General features: G+C 43.4%; 1 protein-coding gene and 1 long non-coding RNA gene across 9 annotated transcripts in view; one reads left to right on the top strand and one right to left on the bottom strand.

Annotated features, from left to right (window-relative positions):
* Smarca2 (SWI/SNF related, matrix associated, actin dependent regulator of chromatin, subfamily a, member 2) overlaps positions 1-21,981 on the top strand; it is a 166,726-nt gene that overhangs the window by 119,548 nt on the left and 25,197 nt on the right. For 5 of the 7 annotated variants that reach the window (XM_028764074.1, XM_028764072.1, XM_028764073.1 and 2 more), the window contains exon 28: positions 20,415-20,632. In XM_028764074.1, the coding sequence (XP_028619907.1) occupies positions 20,415-20,632 (218 nt within the window). Of the gene's footprint in view, positions 1-16,861; positions 17,041-17,131; positions 17,246-18,508; positions 18,605-20,414; positions 20,633-21,981 lie in introns of those variants that run through there. The other 2 variants (XM_028764079.1, XM_028764077.1) reach the window with 2 other exon arrangements.
* Positions 17,659-18,835, bottom strand: LOC114618360. Of its 2 annotated transcripts, none has more exons than XR_003710949.1 (3): positions 18,740-18,835; positions 18,049-18,128; positions 17,659-17,901 (listed from the first exon to the last, which is right to left on the bottom strand). It is a non-coding gene; the product is annotated as an uncharacterized LOC114618360 (long non-coding RNA). The 2 variants fall into 2 exon arrangements; XR_003710950.1 differs by lacking the exon at positions 18,740-18,835 and adding an exon at positions 18,275-18,347.

Raw genomic sequence — 21,981 nt, 5'->3', positions numbered from 1 at the left:
CTGTTCCGCCTCAGATCAGAGACAGGCTGGAATCTCTTAGCTCTATTTTGGCTGAGAACATCTGTGATTCTGGGAAATGCAATTTTCTCTAAAAATAATTTATTTTATGCTGGTAGGAATTCTTGGAGACTTCATCTACAGCATAACATGTATAACACTTTTTATATTTTATGTTTTGTTTGTTACCTTAAATAATCTCCTTAATTTTGCTTAAAGACTACAAGACTTAAAACAGTTGACCTTTTCCTTTTTTTAATGGCATTTAGGTTTTAAAATTAGGTCATCCGATTTACTGGGGCAGAATTTTCTAGCAAGCTGCATTTCCGTTTTTATACACAAGGGAGAGCTAAGGCCCTAGAAAATAGATGTAGGTTTCACCACATTCCATCTTTGGGTGGAAGGACTGAACTAATTAATGGCGCTAAGAGTTGTGAATTATTTGGGGGGGAAATATTTGACAGTAGTAAAGGAATTTTAATAACTTCTAACAGCTTTTATTTTATATGTACTGGCCAGATAGCTATAGCAGCCATTCAGCCCCAGTATGCTCCCTTTTGTTAGAATTCAGTAGGGCAAATTTAACAGAGGGAATAGTCCTCAGAGGGCTGGCAAAAATAAACAGCAACAGTTGAGAGGCAGGACAGACTTGGGGCAAATGATTGATTTTCTTTTTTCTTCTTTCTTCCTTCCTTCCTTTTTTTTTTTAAACCTTAATCCCTAGAATTTCTGGTCCTGAATTTTATTGTTAGAAATCAAGATTTAGCTCCCAAATCAAACTCAGTCATCAAAAAGAACCTTGGAAAATTGCCTCAGCCTTAAGTTGCCCCCAGTAAGTTCATATTCTCTTGAGAAGGAGGGGAAATAATTCCTTTGTTTCTGTGGAGAAAGAAAGAAAAGTTTGAAAATGTGTCCTTTTTTTTTCAAATCAAAATTTGGTGTTTAATCCTGTGTGTTTATTTAGATATTTATTTAATTAAAATCAATAAGGTGAGATGACAGGAAGTCTTCATCTTAGAAATAGGCAGATGGTTGAATTTGGTGCCAGCCTATGTAGTAAGTTCCAGGCCAGTCAGGGCAACATATAAAGACTCTGTCTCAAACAAAACAAAACAACAAACAACCCAATAAATAATCTTTATCATTGGTAAGGGTTGGGGCATGCACTGTTCGGGGGAGAATCAGTAAGGGCAGGGTGACTCCATTTTCTCTGCAGCAGAGAGCACAGCCTTGGGAACACCAGGGGTTCACCTCTGCCTCATGACCTGGTACCCTTTGAACTCCTGGGAGCTTTCTTTGTTTTGTTTTGTAATTTAATTTAGTTGAATTTTATAAAATGTTCCATGAGGAGGAATTCTGTGTTTGAATGTATCTCCCACAAGAACCAGGATCCTAAAGTAGGAGAATAGACAAGAAAAGGGCTCAAAAGTTTCTGAGAAAGCCCAAATGGGTAATAGAAGAAGAAAATACGTCTGTTGTATATCCTGAAGAGAAGGTTTGGGGTAACAAGAGAAAGGGTAAAGTGGGGAGCTTAAACAGGAGGGCGTGTCTACTTACTGATGATGTCACAGCATCTGGCCACAGGCATCTCCACTCAAGCCAGCCAACCTGAGTTCACCCAGCAGTTAACCGGCTCTGGCTAGTTCTCATTGAAAGGCTTGCCAGCTTACCCTCACTCAGCCAAAGATGATCTTTCCTTCAGTTTTCATTTTAGCCTGTGCCTACAGAAAGAATGTGAGGGCTTCCAGCCATGGAGTGCGAGCCCAGGCCTGCTTCTACCTAAGTGGTCTTTGAAAGGCTTTTTTCCAGTGTGAGAAAGGCAAGCAAAAGTTGACTTCCTGTAGGCAGAAGAGGGCAGAACAGAACCTGCCTGTATTCTATCCAGTTCTCAGACTTCTAGACCATAGAATCATACAAGTACACGTGTATTGTTTGTAAGCCCTTGTTTGGGATCTCCGAAAGAAAGCAGAGCCCATACTGAGAAAGCCACTGATTATAGCCTCTGGCTTGTGATTCTGGGAGCTGAGACTCCTGTGAGATGCTGGCTGTCTGCTAGGACCCAGGGAAGCCAGGGATGTGGCTTTAGTCCAAATCTGACACCCCAAGCATCAGGGAGGGAACATGTTGACATAAGTCTTGGACCCTAGAGGTCTGATAATCAAGAATCTGGTACCCAGTATCCAGGAGCCGAAGAAGAATTGAATGGCTGGAAAAGGAGAATCCCTCTTTCCTCTTGCCTCTTTTTTTTAACCCTGGCTTTCAGTAGATTGGACAGAAGAGTCACGTTTGCTAGTTTTACTGATTAAAAAGCTTGTCTTATTTCAGAAACACACTGCAAACATATTTTTGAATAGTATTTTTCCAGCCATATGAACATCCCTGAAAGCTGTCAAGTTGAAATACCATCACATTAGTGTGGTTTCTCCCTACCCCACCCTGCCCCTGTCTCCCCTAGGCTACCCCCCATCCCTATCTCTGGTACTTTGCTATTGCAGCCCAAACTAAGATGTGGGTCATTTGCAGCTTTGATTTGAGGAGCCTTTTCATCCGCTGTTTAAAGGAAACCTCCAAAGTCACAGGAAGGTGTGTTTGCCTTACTGTTTACTGTGATTTTTTAATAACGATCCCCTTCTGTTTTGTCATCTGCGAGTGTATGAACAGGAACTATATAAAAGCAGAGTCGACTCAGTGATCCTGTACTGGAGACTGATTGTGTTTTGTAGATGCATTTGGATATGGGAAGAGTGTTAAGTTGTTACCCTGCACAGTCACAGCTGGCCAAATTTATTAATGCAATTAAGAGGCAGACTCGAGAGGCGCTCTTAGCAGTGATATCACACAGTTAGCCACTCGCAAGGGCTGGTAAAGAGTGGATCTCCAAGCACACAAGAAGTGAGAATTAGCAGAGATGAGAAGACACTGTGACCCACTCTAGTCTCTCTGAGATCTCTAATTGTTCAGGAAAGGAGCAGGCATTAAGCAGCATGTATTCTGCCTCATGTCATCATGTTGGCATGACCCCTCTGAGGATGACACATAAGTGCCTCTGCCTTCAGACTGGTAGGGGAGGGAAGGGCTGCTGCCTCTACAGGCTGCATTTGTCTTCCTGCTGCTGTTGGGAGACTCCATCCTTCCCGACAGACAGCAACAGCTGGGCCTGTGTGTTACCTGTCAGCCCTGTTTGGCCTTGAGGGAAGGAGAAATACAGCCTACACATTCCCTGACAAACAGGAGCTCAAGTGCAGAGTAATGAGGATTGGAACATGTGACATGTTCAGATTTCTGGCACTGGAGAGGGTGACTCTCGCTTTGTTCAAGTTGCCCAGAGGATACAGCCTCTTAGAAGGAATGTATGCTCTGATCACCCTACCTACACCTCCTCCCACCCTCGGACACACAGACAGACACACACACACACACACACACACACACACACACACACATATATACACACACACACCGATGTTGGGCAGTAGAACCCAAAAACTTGTACCTGATCTGTAAGGCTGTGGCCTTCTGCTCCCTTGCTCTTGGCTGGCCCACAGGACCATCCTTCTGATTCTTTACATCCCCTGCCCCAGGTCTCCACTTTCCCTTGTCCAGATGAGATCCTTAGAGACCCTTCCTGGTCACCCTTGTTGAATGGTGCTTGTTACTGTCACTGTTTTCAATGCCACTGCCACTCCCAAAAGGATACCTTACTGTTCTCTCCCATCAGTCCTGAGCTCCAGGGCCAGCCAGGGTCTCAACTAGTGTATCTCAGGGACTGGAGTAGCACCATCATCATAGCAAAGACTTAATAAGTGTGTGAATCAGTGGATGTAGTTACAGCCAGTAGGGAGAGCTAAGAGGGGAGGTTTAACTGCAGTCCCTTATCCTTCAACAAAGCCGGTGGAATGATGTGTTTTCTTTATACTAATGCATGTCAGGGTAGACACGGTGGCATCTCTCCGGTGATATCCTCGTGATCCATGCCTTCATAAAGATTTGCTACCCGAAAGAGTCCTTTGACACACAAGCGCCCCTGCACTTTTCACAGTTGTGAAGGTTCTAGTATCCTTCCAGAAGCATGGATGAGGACTGTTTTAAAATGCATAGAAAGTCCAACTATTGCTTCCACGCAGCTACGTCTCAGAAAGCCTGCTAGATTCTTCACCAGCTGCCTTCTAGCTTGAACTCCCATGTCCTCCCCAGCAAAAGCTGGATTAATCTCAACTACCTTAAAATGGAAAACACAAAGTACTAAGCGAACCAGATGTTCCTCTTTTCATTCTGCGCAAGTGCCATGAATGAACGTGCAGGTTTTAAGTGTGGCACCATGATGCTTCATATATATGTGTGTGTGTGTGTGTGTGTGTGTGTGTGTGTGTGTGTGTGTGTGGCTTCTTCTCTCCTTCTCATTAATGAAAGAATTGTCAGAATCAAGGAAATCTGTGGACTGGACCAAGACATTTCACTTTGGGCAAAACTTGATTCTCGACATTCCTGTCTTGCTGAAATATAATGTTGAAGATCACTCACTGTGCTCAGTGTGTCCTAACGTGTGATACTGGTTTTTGTTTCTTTAAGATTATCTTGCACTTGAACCTTATAGAATCTTTTCACAAAGACTATTTTTTTTAAAAAATTGAGCCTTGTGGAGACTGATGCGACACTTTCTCTACTCTGTCACTGCTCCTGATGGCATAATAAGAGAATATGGGTCAGACAGCTAGATCACCATGTGACAGACAAACTTTTTTACCGTCTGGTGACTCAGTTTCCCTGTCTGCACACTGTAGTCATAAAGTGGGGTTGGGGAAGACAGAGCCCCTTCATCCTGCCTTGTGTTTCTTGAGCATTGCCTTTGGTGACCACAGAGGGGCTGATTCAGCCTTTTTCTGGGCCATATCCAATAACCCTCAGTTCTCAGGGACTTAGGACCCAGAGATGTTTCTTTGTTTCTCTTCTTGACAAGGATTCTCTGTTGTGACTGTGGACTTTGTAACTGATCCCTGTATGGGCTTCAGAGACACCCTGGTTATGATATGCATGGCATTCACAAAGGTGAGACCAGTCTTGTGTTGTGATGGGCCTTGATAGGTAAGGTGCGAACATGATAGAATAGTGAAGGTAGTAGCTACTGCCATGGGGGCCACTCCTTACAGGGAGTTGAGACTTTTATCAGTTTTGCACAGACCCAGAACTGGGATTGTTAAGAAACAGCCTACCTGGTCAGTCCCCTTTACAATCCTTTGCCCACTACTGGTAGAATATACCAGATTTTAAATGGATATATTGTGTTCATCAAAAACATCAAGGTGTCCCCCAGATTACCAAGATCAAATCCATTTGTGTTCACTTTAAAAAATAATCAGTACTGTAGTGTCACATTACAGACGACCATGACATTCACAGGTTTCATGTCCTCAGAATCAGTCAATCACAAATCAAAATGGTTTTTTAAAAATGTGTCTGTATTGAACATATACTAAGATAAATATGTGTCATTATTTCCTAAATAATGTTGCATAACAACCATTTGCATGGCATTTGTATCATATTAGGGGATATAAGTAAGAAAATGATCCAGAGATGGTTTTAGGCTCTGAGAGGGTATGCCTAGGTTTGGTATGAATACTATGCTGCTTTCTGTAAGGTACTTGAGCATGACCCCACCTTTTAAAACAAAACAAACAGGAAAGTACAGAAGAGTGGAAGAAAGAGATGGAATAACCTAGAACCTCACTGACCTTTGACCTTTGTGTATATTGGGAGAAAGAGCCAAGGGAAAACTCTGTAAAAGGGCCATTTGGGTGGCATTTTGCATTCCAGGTTATTATCATCATCTTGTAAAGCTCCAAGCTTGGCAGGAGCTCCAGCCAACTCCACCTGAGATGCCCATCAAGCCTCAGCCTGTTGGTGGCATTTACCTGGAGAAAGCTTGTTTTACAGGCATGTGGTCTAGCGGACTGCCTTCTGTATTTAGGGGCACTGAAGGATGTGTAATGACATGCCTTTCCACACTTCCTGCCTCTGAACAAGGCATTGGTGTCTCACAGGATGTCTGTCCTCCTTTCAAAAGTGGTTTTTTTTTTTTTTGCCTTCTTAAGTTATACAGTTGGCGATGGTTTTTTGGTTCTTCTGTATTTAGTTGTTAGAAAGGAAACAAAACATATCTTCTTTTTCCCAAGACCAACTTCTTAACAAAAATTCATCCCTATAGAATTTTTAGTCTTTGTTGTTATTGTTTTGTGTGTTTGTTTGCTTGTTTGTTGAGACAGTCTCTCTATGTAGTCCTGGCTGTCTGGGGGCTTCCCATGTAGGCCAGGGTGGCCTGGAACTCCCAGAGATTCACCTGCCTCTGCCACCAGAGAGCTGGGATTGAAGGTGTGTATGCCACCACACCTAGCAGCATTTTTTTTTTTTAAGTACTCCATTGCTGAGCTATCTCTATCCCTTCGGACTGGGTTTGGGGTGAATCAGGCCCATTCTCTGGCTTCTTCTCCTTTCTGCCCTTCTCTGTGTCAGACAATGCCAGGCTAGATGCTGTAAATACATACCACCATTTAATCACCGAAAGACTTGGTGATTTCTCCCATTTTTTATTGGATATTTTCTTTTTTTTACATTTCAAATGTTATCCCCTTTCTGGTTCCCCCCACCGGAATCCCCCTATCCCATTCCTCCTCCCCCTGCCTCTATGAGGCAGTTCCCCCACCCACCAACCCACTCCCGCCTCCCTGCCCTCGAATTCCCCTACACTGGGGCATCGAGCCTTCACAGGACCAAGGGGCTCTCCTTCCATTGATGCCCAACAAGGCCATCTTCTGCTACATATGTGGCTGGAGCCATGTGTCCCTCTATGTGTATTCCTTGGTTGGTGGTTTAGTCCCTGGGAGCTCTGAGGGGGTCTGGTTGGTTGATATTGTTATTTTTCCTATGGGGTTGCAAATCCTTTCAGCTCCTTCAGTCCTTTCTCTAACTCCTCAATCGGGGACTCCATGCTCAGTCCAATGGTTGGCTACCAGCATCTGCCTCTATATTAGTTAGGCTCTGGCAGAACCCCTCAGGAAACAGCTATATCAGGCTCCTGTCAGCAAGTACTTCTTGGCATCCGCAATAGTGTCTGAGTTTAGTGTCTGTATATGGGATGGATCCCTAGGTGGTGCAGTCTCTGGCTGGCCTTTTCTCCCATTTTCCAGATGAGGACTCACACCTCACAGGCCTGGAGCAGGGAGCCTTTTATTTCTGACAGGTGTGTCTGTTGAGTTGACTGTTGAGTGTTGGATCTGCTGTCTTTTCTATTTCAATAATGCACGTCTGTGTTTGGTAAAAGATAAATGATTCCTACCTCTGTTGATGATCACGTGGCCTATGTGTTCCGTCTTCCTGGTGGAAGACAGAGCTGGAATCAGATTAGACACAGGGGGTTGTGAAACCCTTGGAGGGATCAGCCTAGAGATCATCAAGACAGTCTCCTGAGGTGAATATGAGACCTTTCCAGACTGTTAGTTTGGCCATAACTACAGAGAAGCTTCTGTGTAGATTTCTTTCTGCTAGGACGCTGGGCTTTTTATGCCTGTAGGTGGTTCTCTCCACCCTAGTTTGCTTTTGTTTCCTGGGGAAGCTCTGCCCTTACCTGCCCTCTACTGTACTTTGCTCGGTCTTGATACAGACACTACTTACTCTGCTTTTGAACTGAGAGCACCAGTACTTCTCAGCTCAGAGAGGGCAACATGGTCTGTAGGGGCAGGTTTGTTTGTTTGCTTGTTTGTTTGTTTGTTTTTTCAATGTTGTTTGACCCTTAAATCTAAAACAAGCCAGAAGACTGTATGAGTGCCTGTCAAAATAACTGGAGTAAAATAGGGTAGGTTGCAGTAAGACAAAGGAAAACTATCTGGTCCTCTCTTCATCTGGCTTATCTGGTTTCTCTGGCTTGTTTGAGTTCATCATTCAATGTATGGCCTTTGAATTAATCACTGAAGCCTGGTATTAAAATGTGGTTCCTTGGGAAGTCCTTGTTGCAGAGGAAGTTGAGGAGGAGTAAATAAAGACTTATTTTTTTCCGGTGAAACAGTGAGCAGAGGGGTAAATACTTATTTTAATTTAGTGAGTCAGTGAGTAAGATGTTGATATTAGTGCTGGTGGAGGCTAATTGGATTAAAATGACGTTTTAGAACGTTTTTCATTAAAGCTGGAGAGATGGCTCAGTGGTTAAGAGGACTGGCTGCTCTTCCAGAGGTCCTGAGTTCAATTCCCAATAACCACATAGTGGCTCACAACCATCTGTAATGGGACTCATGCCTTCTTCTGTCTGATCCCCTCCTCTGTCATGCAGGCATCGATGCAAACGGAGCACTCATACACATAAAATACACAACAAAATCCTTTTTAAGAAGTTTTTCCTGATAAGAGGTTCAGCCCGGATTTCAGAACAAAATAAACTATCTACCAACAGAATTAAACCAATGCAATGAGCTTGCTTGTGTCTTAAAGCATTGTGGGAGGAAAGGCCAGGTCGCATAGTGAGATGACGGTATTTTAACCCTTGAGAGGTATGTATGATCTAGATAGCAAAGAGGGATTTGGAGTCGAATTCCAGGCTCACAGAAGCCCAGGAAGGCTTGGAAAGATGCAACTCCTTGGCTGTGACCCCTGTGCAGGGTTTTTCTGAGGACGAGTAGAGAAGGGGAGAGAAGATAGGATCAACCCCGGAAGCTCTGCTCCACCAAAGGCTGGGTTTTGTTTTGTTTTGTTTTGTTTTTTTCCTGGTCTGCAGGAAGAATTCAAAGCCCAAGCATGTTTTAGATGAGAGAATGGATGGGTGGACCCACCCTCCAAGGCAGAGACAGAACTGTTTGCAATGTCAAGGTAAATTTATTAAAAGTAGGGAATTGAAAATTACCCACCTGCTCAAAATGGAGCCATTTTCCAGAGTAAAGGTGACAAAGAGGAAAGGTCCATGGGTCATTTCAGAGGCGACCTATAGGATGGCTGACGGGATAGAGAAGCCTCCAGGGTAGATGATGGAGGGCATGGTGCTCCCTTGGGTGGATCAGAAAGACTGGCAGTGCAGGAAGCAGAGAGGTGAAGGAACAGTGTAGGGAAAAGCAAAATAAGAAAGGGTTAGAGGAGGCCGATGTGGGAATCACAAGCCTTTGAGCAACTTTTGGAAAAACAAAAAACAAAAACACAAAAACACAAAAAAACAAAACAAAAAAAAACCAAAACCCTGTGGCCTTCCAAGTATACTGTGTTTTCAGAAGGTCAGCTCATTAGTGACTGGACTGGAAGTTTTAGCAGTGAAGGGAATGTCGTCAGCAATCAGCAATGTGTTTCTGACTTAGCTTTTGAAATAGCTACAGTAAGCACAGTGCATCCGGTGTGCATAGGTACAGGAGTTTAGGACAGGCACCCTAGGTGAGAGTAGGGCTCTTGAAGGTAGGAGTGAATGCAGCCTGCCATGGGAAGACACTGGATTTGGGTTCCTGTCGCTTGAAGGATATTCACACTATGGACTACTGTCACACAATCCCTCAAGCTGTGCACGTTTATAAATAATAGGAGTCTATTTTTCATAGCTCTGGAGGCTAAAAGAACCTTCTTGAGGTCACAGCAGATTCTATTGGGTGGTTCTGCCTGCTGTTCACGGTAGCTCCTTGTGTATGCTGTTGTGGTAGATGGGACCAGGGAGCACAGTACAGCCTGTTTCTAAGGACACTAATCTAGCCACAGAGTCTCTGCTTTCATGAACTAGCAGGCTCCCAGTTGTCACACCTACTATATTGGCTTGGGGTCGGGGATGGGGATTCTAGCATATGACTTCTCAGGGTGCACCCATCCAGACCATAGAGGAAGGGTCTGGGTTGGAGGCACATGGGCTTGGGCTTGGTAAGCTAACCAGAGGAGAGGACCAGAAGCAGGGCAGGAAAAGCTGAAAAAGACTGAGGACCTGGCAAGTAGAATATACCCCACACCTGTTTAGAGGGGGAAAAAACAAACAAACTGAGAATGGAGCTCAGTGGTAGCCACGAAGTGTGTGTCAAGCCCTAAATGTAATCCTTAACCTTGGGAGTCAGTAGTGTGGCATCCAGGTATGAGTCTTATGGTAACATTATACGAAGGGAAAGGACCAAAGGGCAAAAAGAGCAGGCAGGAAGGTGACCCCTTGTTCTCAAACACACAAAGAAATCTTTCTAACTGCTCAATAAGAACCAGTGGTACACTGGTCAGTGCCAGCCACTAGGGAGGTGAGAAAAGACAGATGAACGAGGCCCCACAGGACATCACAGCTGGACCGATGTGATAAAGGCGTTAGCTAGAATCTCAGGTGTGTCCAACTGCCATGTAGTTCTGATGGAGGTTGGGGCCCCACTCAGGTCTCCTGACCAGAACACTCTGCAGTCTTTCCCTGTAGAAATAACAGCCATAGCGTGTAACTTAGAATTCTCAGCTTGGGTGTTTTCAGAGCAAGTGAGAAACTGACCCTGACAAAGCATGCTGAGTTCGGACTCCTCCCAAGAAGTTATAACAGCTACACCTTGCCCGATCCAGTGGCCGTATTGTTTTTTAAAGAAATATGCCTCTTTTGGAATCTTTGACTGTGTGCTCACCTGCTTAGAAATAAGAATCTTAGAGTTCATTTTATTTTTTATTATTCGTTACTGTTACATGAATGTATGATGTATGGGGAAGGGTGCATATGTGCCATGGCATCTGTGCAGGGGATCAGAGAACAACTTTGTAGAATTAGCTCTCTCCTCCTGTCTTCATGTGGGACCTCGAGTAGAACTTAGATCACCAGACCCGGAGACAAACAGTTTTACCTGCTGAGCTATCTTGCCAGTCCCCAAACCTTATTTCCTTCCTCAGTCACATTTCATTAATTTATGTAACGCCAAAAAGAATCCTGCTGTTTCGTGTCAGCACTTTCAGGAGCACAGAAAGTGTCTGTGAACCAAGTCAGAGAGACCCTGGCAGGAAGGTGTCTGCTGGGACAGCATCCTCAGAGGTTGATGCGACATACAGGCTTTTGCCTTTAGAATAACTGAAGCTCAGGTGGGCACCCTTAAAATTCTAGATGCCCCATTTCTGAATCGTGTTTTAGAGATCGGGTATCTAGAGATGGGACAACTGTGTCTATATGTGTGGCCCTGCCGAGCCAGTCCTTATGTTTGTCTGTCTTTTGTGATATAGTTGTCTTTGACTTTGAGTGCCTTGTCTGGTTCCTCATTCTTTCCACCTTGACTTCAGTTGTGGGTTCCTAGCAAACCTGCCGAGGGTTAAAGTAACAACAGTCCATGCAGGGCTCCTCCAGGGTCATGTGTTTCTTAGCAAGACCTTGTCATATTTAACACTGCCTCTTATATCTCTGTGCTTCAGAATTACACATTGACTTGAAAGTTGACTAGGAAACAGGCGTTGTTTACAATATATGCACGGCTCTCAGCTCACCAAGACCCAAAATGTATTGCTTTATTAAGACAGTTATACTTTATAAATTATCTCAATATCCTGAGTAAAAAGTGTGTGATCTCATAATCCTTCTCGCCTTGTTCCTCCAGTAATATATGAATAGGTATGTATATAATACACATATGTGTGCATATGAACATACTTTCATATAGTTATAGCCTAACTAAATGCATGTCTTTTTATGTGAGGAATTCCAGTCTCCCTGGGACCAGCTCCTCCTTTTAGCTATCTATGTGTTTTGAACCCTGTTCTCTTTTTATTCATATTTTCTATGTATTCATTTCTCTGGCCTAGGTGCAGTCCCATCCAGCTTCTCCTCCCTTGGCAACCGAATATATTCTCTAACACCTGCAGCATCCAGTCTCTCTTACTTATGTTATTTAGAAAGTCTCAGGACACCCTGAAAATGAGAGATCTTTAGATGAGACAAGGACAAGGAGAAGTTGCCTGACTTGTGACATGGCCACCCAGGCAGCAGGTGTAGAGTATGGTCCAGTTTCCCTTCCGTTAAAGGATAGCCCAAAGGACAAAGACTTTCATCACTTATTCAAAAGAATACACACACACACACACACACACACACACACACGACATGCACCAGTAGGTGCATATTTCCATCACTAGGGTACAATTAAGCACTACTTCCCAACTGTACATTCCAGTTGCCACACTGCATTAGTTATTTATGACAACATACCACAGGCTATAGTTTAAACAACCATAGGGATTTCTCACAACTCTGGGGGCTGACCATGTCACATCAAGGTGTGGTGTCTTTGGATTCTCCTCAGCCCCTCTCTGTCTTGAAGATGTTCATCTGCTTTTCCATGACTGTGCTGTGTGCGCCTGGATACAGCAGACATATGAAATCAGAACCCATTTACATGACTTCATTTTAAACTTTTTATCTTTATTAACCCTCTAAAGGTCCCATCTCCAAGTGCATCCTGAGGTTTTGGGGATTAGGACCCCAGTGGGTGAATTTTAAACCATGACACTCTGGGTGTAGCACTTAGGAGTTGTGCATAAAGGACAGGTGATGTTGTCAGCCTTTCGGCTGTAATTCTTTAAAGTTCAGTGCTTGAACTCATTACTTCTTTCAAAGTAATCTGTCTGCAAGTATCTAGCAGGCCATTGGCACATGGCTAGGCATGAAATTATTTTGCTTCTTTCTTGTCTCCCAGTCAAGAGAGGGTTGGGCATGAAAGGTGAAAGTACCGTATAGAAACAAGAAGTTATTCAGAAACTTAAAGTGGCTCTGTTAGGGGATTTGAACTGGCAACAGCCTAGTGAAGCTTGCATGAGTCCTGGGCCCATGTGGAGGTACCACACGCCCCATCTAGAAATAGATTGATTCCTGTAAAGATCACAGCAAAGACATCAAAACATGAATGCCCTATCCACTTAAAAGTCACACACTAGCAACAGGAAGTTACTTACAGCTGAAACTGTGTGTGTGCCTCCCTCCTCACTGGGCTATTCATGGGCATCGTTTACATCTGCTTCAAGTAGAGCCACTGCTCTCTTCTTAGCAAGGGCTCCTTATGTGACCTTGGATCAGGGCTCATTAACTCATGGTCCAGCCCAACCCAGAGAAGCCCAGAAGAGATGGTTTGGCTCAAGCCTTGCATTAATGAAGGTGCCTTGGTGTACCTTTCTTGATGTGATCTCCATGTATGCTCAACAATTTTAATCTTGTACTTTTCCATGGCGGTGTTAACAGTGACTTCGTACCAAAAACTGTTACCCCATCTTGGTATGTCCTCAAAGTAGAGATATCCTAGGCCTTCCTGCAGAGACTTGCCCAAGGGAAGAATAAGTAGAGGTCTTGGCAATGTATGAGTTGGTAGTGGCTGGACAGGGGGTCTTGAAATACAAAAGTTGAACTGTATTTCTCGTTGTTGCCCATTGCTTCTCTATGGCTCTCTCAGAGTGACAGATTCTCTCTTTAGTTGTGTGCATGGGAGTTGGGTACAGCATGTGAGCAGCTGTAAGTACAAAGGTCAGTGGTGTGTTAGTGTGTGAGTGTGTGTGTGTGTGTGTGTGTGTGTGTGCGCCGGGGGCGGGGGAGGAGAAGGGTCCTCCCTGCCAGAAGTTTTGGAAGCTCCTAACTACTAAAGGTTATTCTCTAAGTAGAGTGTTGAGCTTTGTACGGGTTGGTTTTGTGTGTCAACTTGACACAAGCTGGAGTTATCACAGAGAAAGGAGCCTCCCTTGAGGAAATGCCTCCATGAGATCCAGCTGTAAGGCATTTTCTCAATTAGTGACCAAGGGTGGGAGGGCCCACTGTGGGTGGTGCCATCCCTAGGCTGGTAGTCCTGGGTTCTATAAGAAAGCAAGCTGAGCAAGCCAGGGGAAGCAAGCCAGTAAGTAACAGCCCTCCACGGCCTCTGCATCAGCTCCTGCTTCCTGACCTGCTTGAGTTCCAGTCCTGACTTCCTTTGGTGATGAACAGCAATGTGGAAGTGTAAGCTGAATAAATTCTTTCCTCCCCAACTCGATTCTTGGTCCTGATGTTTGTGCGGGAACAGAAACCCTGACTAAGACAAGCTTCAAACTGCTCAAAGGTGGGGTCGAAGGTGGGAACTTGAAACAGGGCTTGGAGTGTAGCATGGGGTGGCCTTGAACTTGGGATCAGCCCTCCCAGATTCTTGAATTACACACGTGTACCACCATGGCTGGCATGTGAATAGTTCTTAGAGGCTTGAAATAACTTTCCCTCTCTCTATACTAATTTTCCTGTTTTAAATTCCACATCGAAATGATGTACTTAATATACCTCAGGTCCGTTTGTTCCCTCACCCCGTATCCCCGAGTCCCACCGACTCTTTAAATGGCTCCCTAGGTCACCAGAGCCAAGGAAGTACCTTGGTTCATTTTGCTCTAATAGTGACTCAAGGCTGTTGAACAGAAACAGAAAAACTTACTTTACAGGTAATGCATGAAGCCAAGGTTGCTCGCTTCCCGGCTAGGTCTCGGCTAGCACTGTGTGTTTAGGTTCAGGGAGAAAGACCTGCAAGTGCACTTGACTTTCAAGTTGCCCGGCTGCAAATACTTGAAATAAGTGAATGAAGATGAGCGTGGTGGCACACATGCCTTTAATCTCAGTACTTGGGAGGCAGAGGAAGACAGATCTCTGTGAGTTTGAGGCCAGCCTGGTCTACAAGGCAAGTCCAGAACAGCCAGGGCTGGTTACACTGAGAAAACCCCTGTCTCAAAAAAACAGCCTCCCTGCCACTCTCAAAAAAAAAGAGAGAGAAAAAAAAGAGAAAGAAGTAGATGGTTACATGCCTATAATCTCAGCACTCGGGAGCCTGAGGCAGGAAGATTGCTAGTTCAAGACCATGGGCATGTCCAGACATCATCTTCAAATGAAGTAAATGAGGGTCTATCTATTGAGTGAATATATCATCAGTCTGTTGTTCATCATTTGGGTGGAAATCCTATTCTGTGAACTCCCCAGCCTTCAGATTAACCCATCTCCTAAATATGTGAGGCATTTGTTAGCAAATAGACCATTTGAGAACAGGTATGCTCTCTAGGTGGGTAATTTCTTACACCACGGGCATTTCCTTAATAGCAGTGAATGGGGGGATATGTGAGGATTCTTGGGAGAGCTTCTAGTCATTAGGCAGGACAAGACTGAGCATGCCACCTGTTGGAACACTGGAAGGCAAGCTGCCAAAAATGTCCTGGTATTATATGCTCTCTGTGCAGAGACAGTGGCAACAAGTATGGACCTGCAGTTGTTGGGCTTCTTCACCTCAGTATATAGAAGATTCAGGATCTGGCTTTTTAAAGACACTTGTTTTAGTAAGGATACATACAGAATGTTTGGTTCTCAGCATTTAAGGTGCCCATATCAGTAAAATTAAGTGCATTAAAAATCTTACCTAGCTGTTACATCAGAGCAACTTGATCTGCAGGCTAGTTGACCACTGAGCTCCTGCCCTGTGAGTGGCAGCTTGCAGGTTTTGGTCGCCCTGTGCCTGGAAGATTTCCCTGGAGAGTATTGAGTTTTACATACACCTTTCTTAATACTTTGCTTTGGGAGATTGTAATAATTGAAACCCTAGTCATTGTCCCAAGTCCTGGATCTGGAGTTGTGCCACCTGTCCTCACCACCCTGGGACTGAAGCGCCTGGCTGCAGTTTGTTGTGACTTTTTGAGATTGCTATTATAAGAACACACCTCACAGAGGAACTGCAAACTCGTCAGAATGCTGCGATTTGGTTGTTAGTGTTACTCTTCTGGTTTGGGGATCATGGCTGTGTTCTTAGTGTTTAGGGTCTCAGCAGAAGGAGACCTAGCCTTTTAGGACATTACCCTTTGGAGATGTGAGATTCCCCAGAAAGCACCAGGGTTTTGTTTTTTGTTTTTTGTTTTTTTTTAGTTTTTATTCACATCCTTTTTTTTTTTTTTTAAATGCTTAGCCTGGTACACACACACACACACATCTATCTCTGTGTATGTCTCTGTAAGTGTCTCTGTCCTGCTCTCCCTCTTCTACCCCCTCTCTCCCCCTCCCCTAATTAGAGTCCCTAAAGGAGGAGCCTCCCCCATCACCACCCAGAGGGAGAAAAGAAATCTGTCAGGGAAGTCATACAACAAATACCAGATGTACTATCAGAATAAGCTTCATTTGTTTGTCTGTTTCTTTTTTCTATTTACCACCTATAGTCTAGTGATGTCCAGAATCCTTGCTTTACACGTTTCTAGAGGTGGTGTGGGCCATGGTGAGTGGACCCTACCACACAGCCTGGTGCATTCTGAGAGGCGAGGGTGGGAACAATGGGCAGAGTGGCTTTTTGTTCTCCCGCCCCTGTTTACCTATTCACAATCCTGAAGCCGCTCCACTGTGATGGGGGGGGATGTCACGTGTAACTCCACCCCCTCACCCCCACTTCACCGCCCCCCCCCCCCACATACACCCCCCTCCCCGCCCTCACTCCCGGCTGGGAAGGAGCATAATGCCCGCTTTCGAGACCTTCCCTCATTCAGTGAAAGATGTAGTTGGCGTGTGTCGGGATGACAGAGGGGCACGGTGGAAGCCAGCACGTGTGGCTGATTACTGGGGCTGCCATGTGCTTTGCAAGCCTTCGGTGTCTGCTCCGGAGCTGGTCCCTGCATGGCCGCCTCCTACCCGTCCTTGTCAGCACCGCTGCTTTCTTAAGAATCATTGGAGAGCAAGCCTGTCCCTCCCTCGCTTGTGCGTGCACATCCTGTTTCGTGAAAACGTATTTTTTTTTTCTTTTAAGCAAAATTGAAAGAAAGAAAGGAGATCGAGAGAGGAAAAGGGTGGGGGGAAGAAGGTTGCCATCCAGTGGAGGAAGGAGTAATTTCTAGCTTCATTCAAGAAAGAAAGAAAGGAAGAAAGAAAGAAAGAAAAAAAGCAAACACACACACACACACCCGCACGCACACACATACCCGCAGGCTGAAGTATGCTTAACTCTTTTAACTTGGCTGGGGCTTTTTAGCACCATATGGGTTCTTTCGTGACGTCCGGAGCCAAAAGAGTGCAGTGTGCCTTTAAGGAAAGAGGTACCTCACCAAACTTCCCTGTAGTTGTGCCTCACCATTTAGGTAGGGAAGGAAAGTGTTAATTTCTTATTTGTACACTTTTTTTCCCCCCGACTTCCTTCCTATTCACTTCATTAAATCTAGAGGCAGTTCAGCATGGGAGCCGTCTGTATGTTGAATTAGGGCTCGGCTCTCTTGCGCAACACGTCACCAGTCGGAAACTGGGGGTTTGCTTCTGTGATTTATTTCATTATTGTGCTGGTAAAAGGTTTGGAAGGGAATTCTTTCTGGGGGTAGTACTTTTAGCATTGTGTAGCAAGTTTTTTTTGTTTTTGTTTTGTTTCTTTTCTTCTTTAATTTTTTGTACCCGCCCCCCCCCAGCTAAGTTGTCCGCTGAGCTAGCTTAACAAAATAATATTTTAAAATCAGAGAAGTCCCCATAATTTCCCTAACAAGCAAGAGAAATCTTAAGTCTAACTCTTGAAGTACGGAAAAGCATTGGGAAATATGGAGGGAATTGATTTCCATTAGAAAAAGCCCCTTAGAAACCACAGAACATGAAGCCCTGCATATAGATGCGTCCGGGTCTTTGGGGAGGAGGGAAGATTTCTGTAGCTCTCTGCATTCCTGCATAAAAACCTTAACTTAAGGGGAATAATGGTCAGTACTTTGTGCGTTTTCCTGTAACTCCAGGACCTAAATTTAATAGGAATCTGCAGTATTAACAGTTGTAATAAAAATCTGTTTGACTAGTTCTGTTTGCAATTTAATTTGTTTTCTTTCTTAGGTACTCACAGGCTTAGAGATTTAAAAGTCCAAATATCACAAGTTTATGTTTTGTTCCTCGTTTTTCCAGAATTGGGGGGGGGCGGGGGTTAGAGCAGAAATACTCTTTTCACAACTTCCCCCTCCTCACGGATCCCACTAAAAAGAAAAAAAAACAATGAAAAATTTTTGCAGTATGAAAACCGAAAGTGAAGTGTCACAGTTATTCGGGATTTTCTTTACAGAGAAAAATAACACTGTATTAAAATACAGGAACCTGAGAACATGCACATTGCTTTTACTTACATGCATCTGGGAGGGGGGGTGTTTTTCTTCTGCGTTAAAAATCGTTTTAGACTGCTCCAAAACCATGCAGCATATCTTTTCTGAAAAAAAAAAAAAAGCCGACTAAGATGAAGCATAAAATACAACAAAAAGCATATCTTGCTTTAATCTTTTAAAATACATTTGAATATTCATTTGTTTTCTTATTGGCTTAATTGTTAAAATGCAAGCAAGAATCAGAAACCACCTGAGCTAAAATCTCTAATTCTGCTGCCTGGAATAATAAGGGGGGGAACAATATGATAAGTAGTTGTCAATATTAAAACAGGCTGGAGGAGGAAGGCTTGGGGCCTGGTCGTAGATAGAATGAAACAGCAGATTTGAGTATCCACAATCCTTCCAGTATTAAATTTTCAGTAAAATAAAATTACTTGTATATGAAAACACAGCCTTTCCCAGCTCTCTTTTTTTTCCTGATCAGCTGATGAAGAGACTAGCAGCTCGCTGCTTTGCTGGCTTGTTAATTTTATCCCCACTAACTGTGATTTCCGATAGCCGGCCTGCTGATAGTGGTAAGGTAAATATCCTTTTTCGTTGCCGTCTTGAAGATTCAGTAGAACTACATCCCAGGCATGTGTAGGTGTGTAACACATCAAAAAGCCGCCGTTCTCCGTATTTCTGTGTGCAACTGGGTGCTGGAGGAGAGCAGTACCATTAACTGTTGACAGGCTTGCATGCTGTATTTATGATTAGCATGCTCAGCCTCCAAGATGTGCGGGACCATTTCTTTCTCTTATCTTTGCTTAGCTGCACTGTGTTTAGCTGTATAGTGGGTGTCCTGCTTTTAGGCAAATGAATATTAATGAAATAATGGGGAGCTTCTTTCTTCCTTTTTTTTTTCCTTTCTCCTTTTTCTTCATAACTCATCAGGTCTCGCCTCTTTCATAGTGGTTATCCGAACACTGTAGGATCGTGATGGAAATTGTCTTTTGATTATTAAGGCCTGGGCTCAGGCTGTCCCTTAGGATTCTGTCTGTGTGCATGTTGCTTCTATGGATTAGCACATTGGAGAGTGCATTGGAAACATTTTTTTTTTTAAATCCCACTGGCATTTTTAACATGCCAGGTTGTTTTGTGTTCTGTAGCAGGTTTTCTTCACAAAACCTTTCTTTTTCAGGAGGCATTGTACATAAGTGAAAGAAATTATGTCTGAGCTGTAATCACTCTTTATATTGATTGTTATATTCACATGATCATAAATATTAGCCATGTTTGGTGCTGTGGAGAAATGAAGGTAATTGCCTTATGATTAGAGCTCTTTGAGCTAGGAGAGGATTGATTAGCATTTACATACTGGAGGCAATATCGAGAGCCTGAGGAACAAATAGCAACACCAGTCATTTGTGTGAGAAAGCAATCTCAAAAAAAAAAAAAATGTGATTTTTAGATCTTTTTCTTTTTAAAGAAAATTTCTTTTCCGTGGTCAGATTTTCTTTTGTCTGTTTGCTTTTTTCCTTTTTCCGTTTTTCTTTTTTGTTCCTCTCTTTAATTTTTCTTATAAGTTCAGAGACTTACCAGGAAAAAAAGAAAAGTTTGAACTTGTGGGTCCTGTCACATGGATCTTGTAGCCTTTTCTGAACAGGTCTCCTTCATACCTGTCTGTTTTTATAGCTATTTTATTATCTTTCTGCATTAGTGCGGCTGGCTCTGGTTTAAAGCAAGCGTTTGCAGGTAATTGGAAAAAAGTGTTTTGCTGTTTGTGAGTGTGTGTGTGTGTTCTCTATCGGGTGATTTCATTCCGTCTACCAGGGAATGTGGCTTCCTACCCCCTTCTGCTCCCTTGTTTACTAATTTCTGTGTTAGAACAAAAATCTGGATGGAATTGTTGATTTATGTTGTGAATCATGAATAAACTGATGTGAAACCGTAAAGGTCAGAGCGTGTGTGACTGCATAGATGTCTTAGGGGATTATTCTGTTTTCTTCACATGCCCCTGGTTTTTGTTTATTGTTATCGTCCTTACAGTAATGACATCTTTAGAGTATTTTGCTTATATTGAGATACATTTTATGTGCATTCAGTCATTTTCAAGCACTTGAATGTATCGATGCTTTAATGTCCGTCACCTGTTATTATCAGTGCTTTCGGCCTTACAGAATAGACTGAGGTTAAAGGTGTGCTTCATCCAATATGGTGCTGCCTTTTCTTTCTCCTCCATTGATGACTGTTAACTTTTAGTGTTACTTTGTTAGTTCCATTTTATTCTAATTATTCTAATTATTCAAGATATATGTAGCTATACCCCTTATTGTAAAGGTCTGGATATGCTTGCCTTGGTTATTTTCCTTACTTGGATTTTTTTTTTCTCCTTTGTTTCCGGTTTACAGGCCATCGAAGACGGCAATTTGGAAGAAATGGAAGAGGAGGTACGGCTTAAGAAGAGAAAAAGACGAAGAAATGTGGATAAAGACCCTGTGAAGGAAGATGTGGAAAAAGCAAAGAAAAGAAGAGGCCGCCCTCCGGCTGAGAAGTTGTCACCAAATCCCCCAAAACTAACAAAGCAGATGAACGCCATCATCGATACTGTGATAAACTACAAGGACAGGTGAGAACCTGGCTCCTTCCTCTCCTCCAAGCCCTTGAGTGGGAGGACTTGAGAGGATGTGCACTTGGGTGATGACGGTCTTTCTCATTTGCATTGCATAGCCTTGTCTTGGAAGGTGCAAGCTGCCTTGTGACTTGTGAAACAGCCGAGGTGGCTATCTTGTATTTTGCATTTTCCATGTGTTGTTTATGATGAAGGGAAATGAGATTAGACAACTTTTTAAAGACACCTGGTCCAGAAAAGGATTCTTTAGGAGCTCTGAGGAGAGAGGCATTGGGACGATGGGATGAAATTATTATTGTTGTTGTTATTATTATTATTTGAGGTTGACTTGTCAGGAAAAAAGGAATTGCAGTCATATTTAAGCTAAATCTTTTATGTTAAGGCCTCAGTTCAAAACTAGATACTTCCATCAAATTGTTGGGCTTCCCACCTTCTAATACATGGAGTATTGAACATTTCTAACAGCTGTGGTCTTTCTTATATTACTGCTATATGTACTCAGAGTGATATTCATCCCTTTCTCAAGGACTTTCTGGGTGTGACCAGTAAGAAGGTGGCGCTGAACACAGGCAAGGCCGCTTTAAACAAACGAACGATTATTTGGAAACTGAGGCTAAGACACTTGATTATATCAGTCAACCCTATACTAGTTAACTAGTCTGATTGCATTGGAGTTCGCTGATTTTGGGTTTCTAACTTTGATTTCCATTTGATGTAATGATATTTTCCTTTGGAAGCCATCTCTTGTTTCCATGGAAAGCAGATAGGAAGCAGATATTTCTGCTACCTGAATTGAGTGATCATGGAAATCAGCTGTTAGAGTCCATGAGTTTTCACCAAGACCGCCTGTTGTCCTGTACACCTGTTGAACTGAAAGTGGGCAGCTACATTGCTTGCGACTTGGGTTTTTCCTCGTAGCTTTGATGTATTACATGGCAGGCAGAAAGAAATTGTTCGAAAGATTAAGTGGCAGGAAAAGTAGAAACTTTCCCCCAGGAATTTCACTCTTACGTCTTTCTAACCCATGTGATATTTTCCAAACCGGTTATGGGGACAGGAGGAGAAAGGTTCATTGAGGGGACAGAATTTCTTGTGTCTCTTGATTCATCAAGACTTGTAGCTCTAGTACTTACTAGCTTCCTTATTTTCATTTTGAAAAAAAGAAAGTATACATCTTTTAAATACTGTAAGGCGGCCACCAAGGGCACCCCCTCCTCCTGAGTGGATCAGCTTCTGACAATCCACAGAGGGAAACTCCATTCCAAAGCTACTCTTGGTCTGGAGTAACCATGAGATTTTGTGTGTGTGTGTGTGTGTGTGTGTGTGTGTGTGTGTGTGTGTGTGTG

The sequence above is a fragment of the Grammomys surdaster genome, unplaced genomic scaffold (assembly GCF_004785775.1).
Source record: "Grammomys surdaster isolate TR1022 unplaced genomic scaffold, NIH_TR_1.0 141, whole genome shotgun sequence".
Taxonomy (NCBI): Eukaryota; Metazoa; Chordata; class Mammalia; order Rodentia; family Muridae; genus Grammomys; species Grammomys surdaster.
Note: the sequence above shows the minus strand (reverse complement) of the source record. Positions and strands in the feature narration are given on the sequence as shown.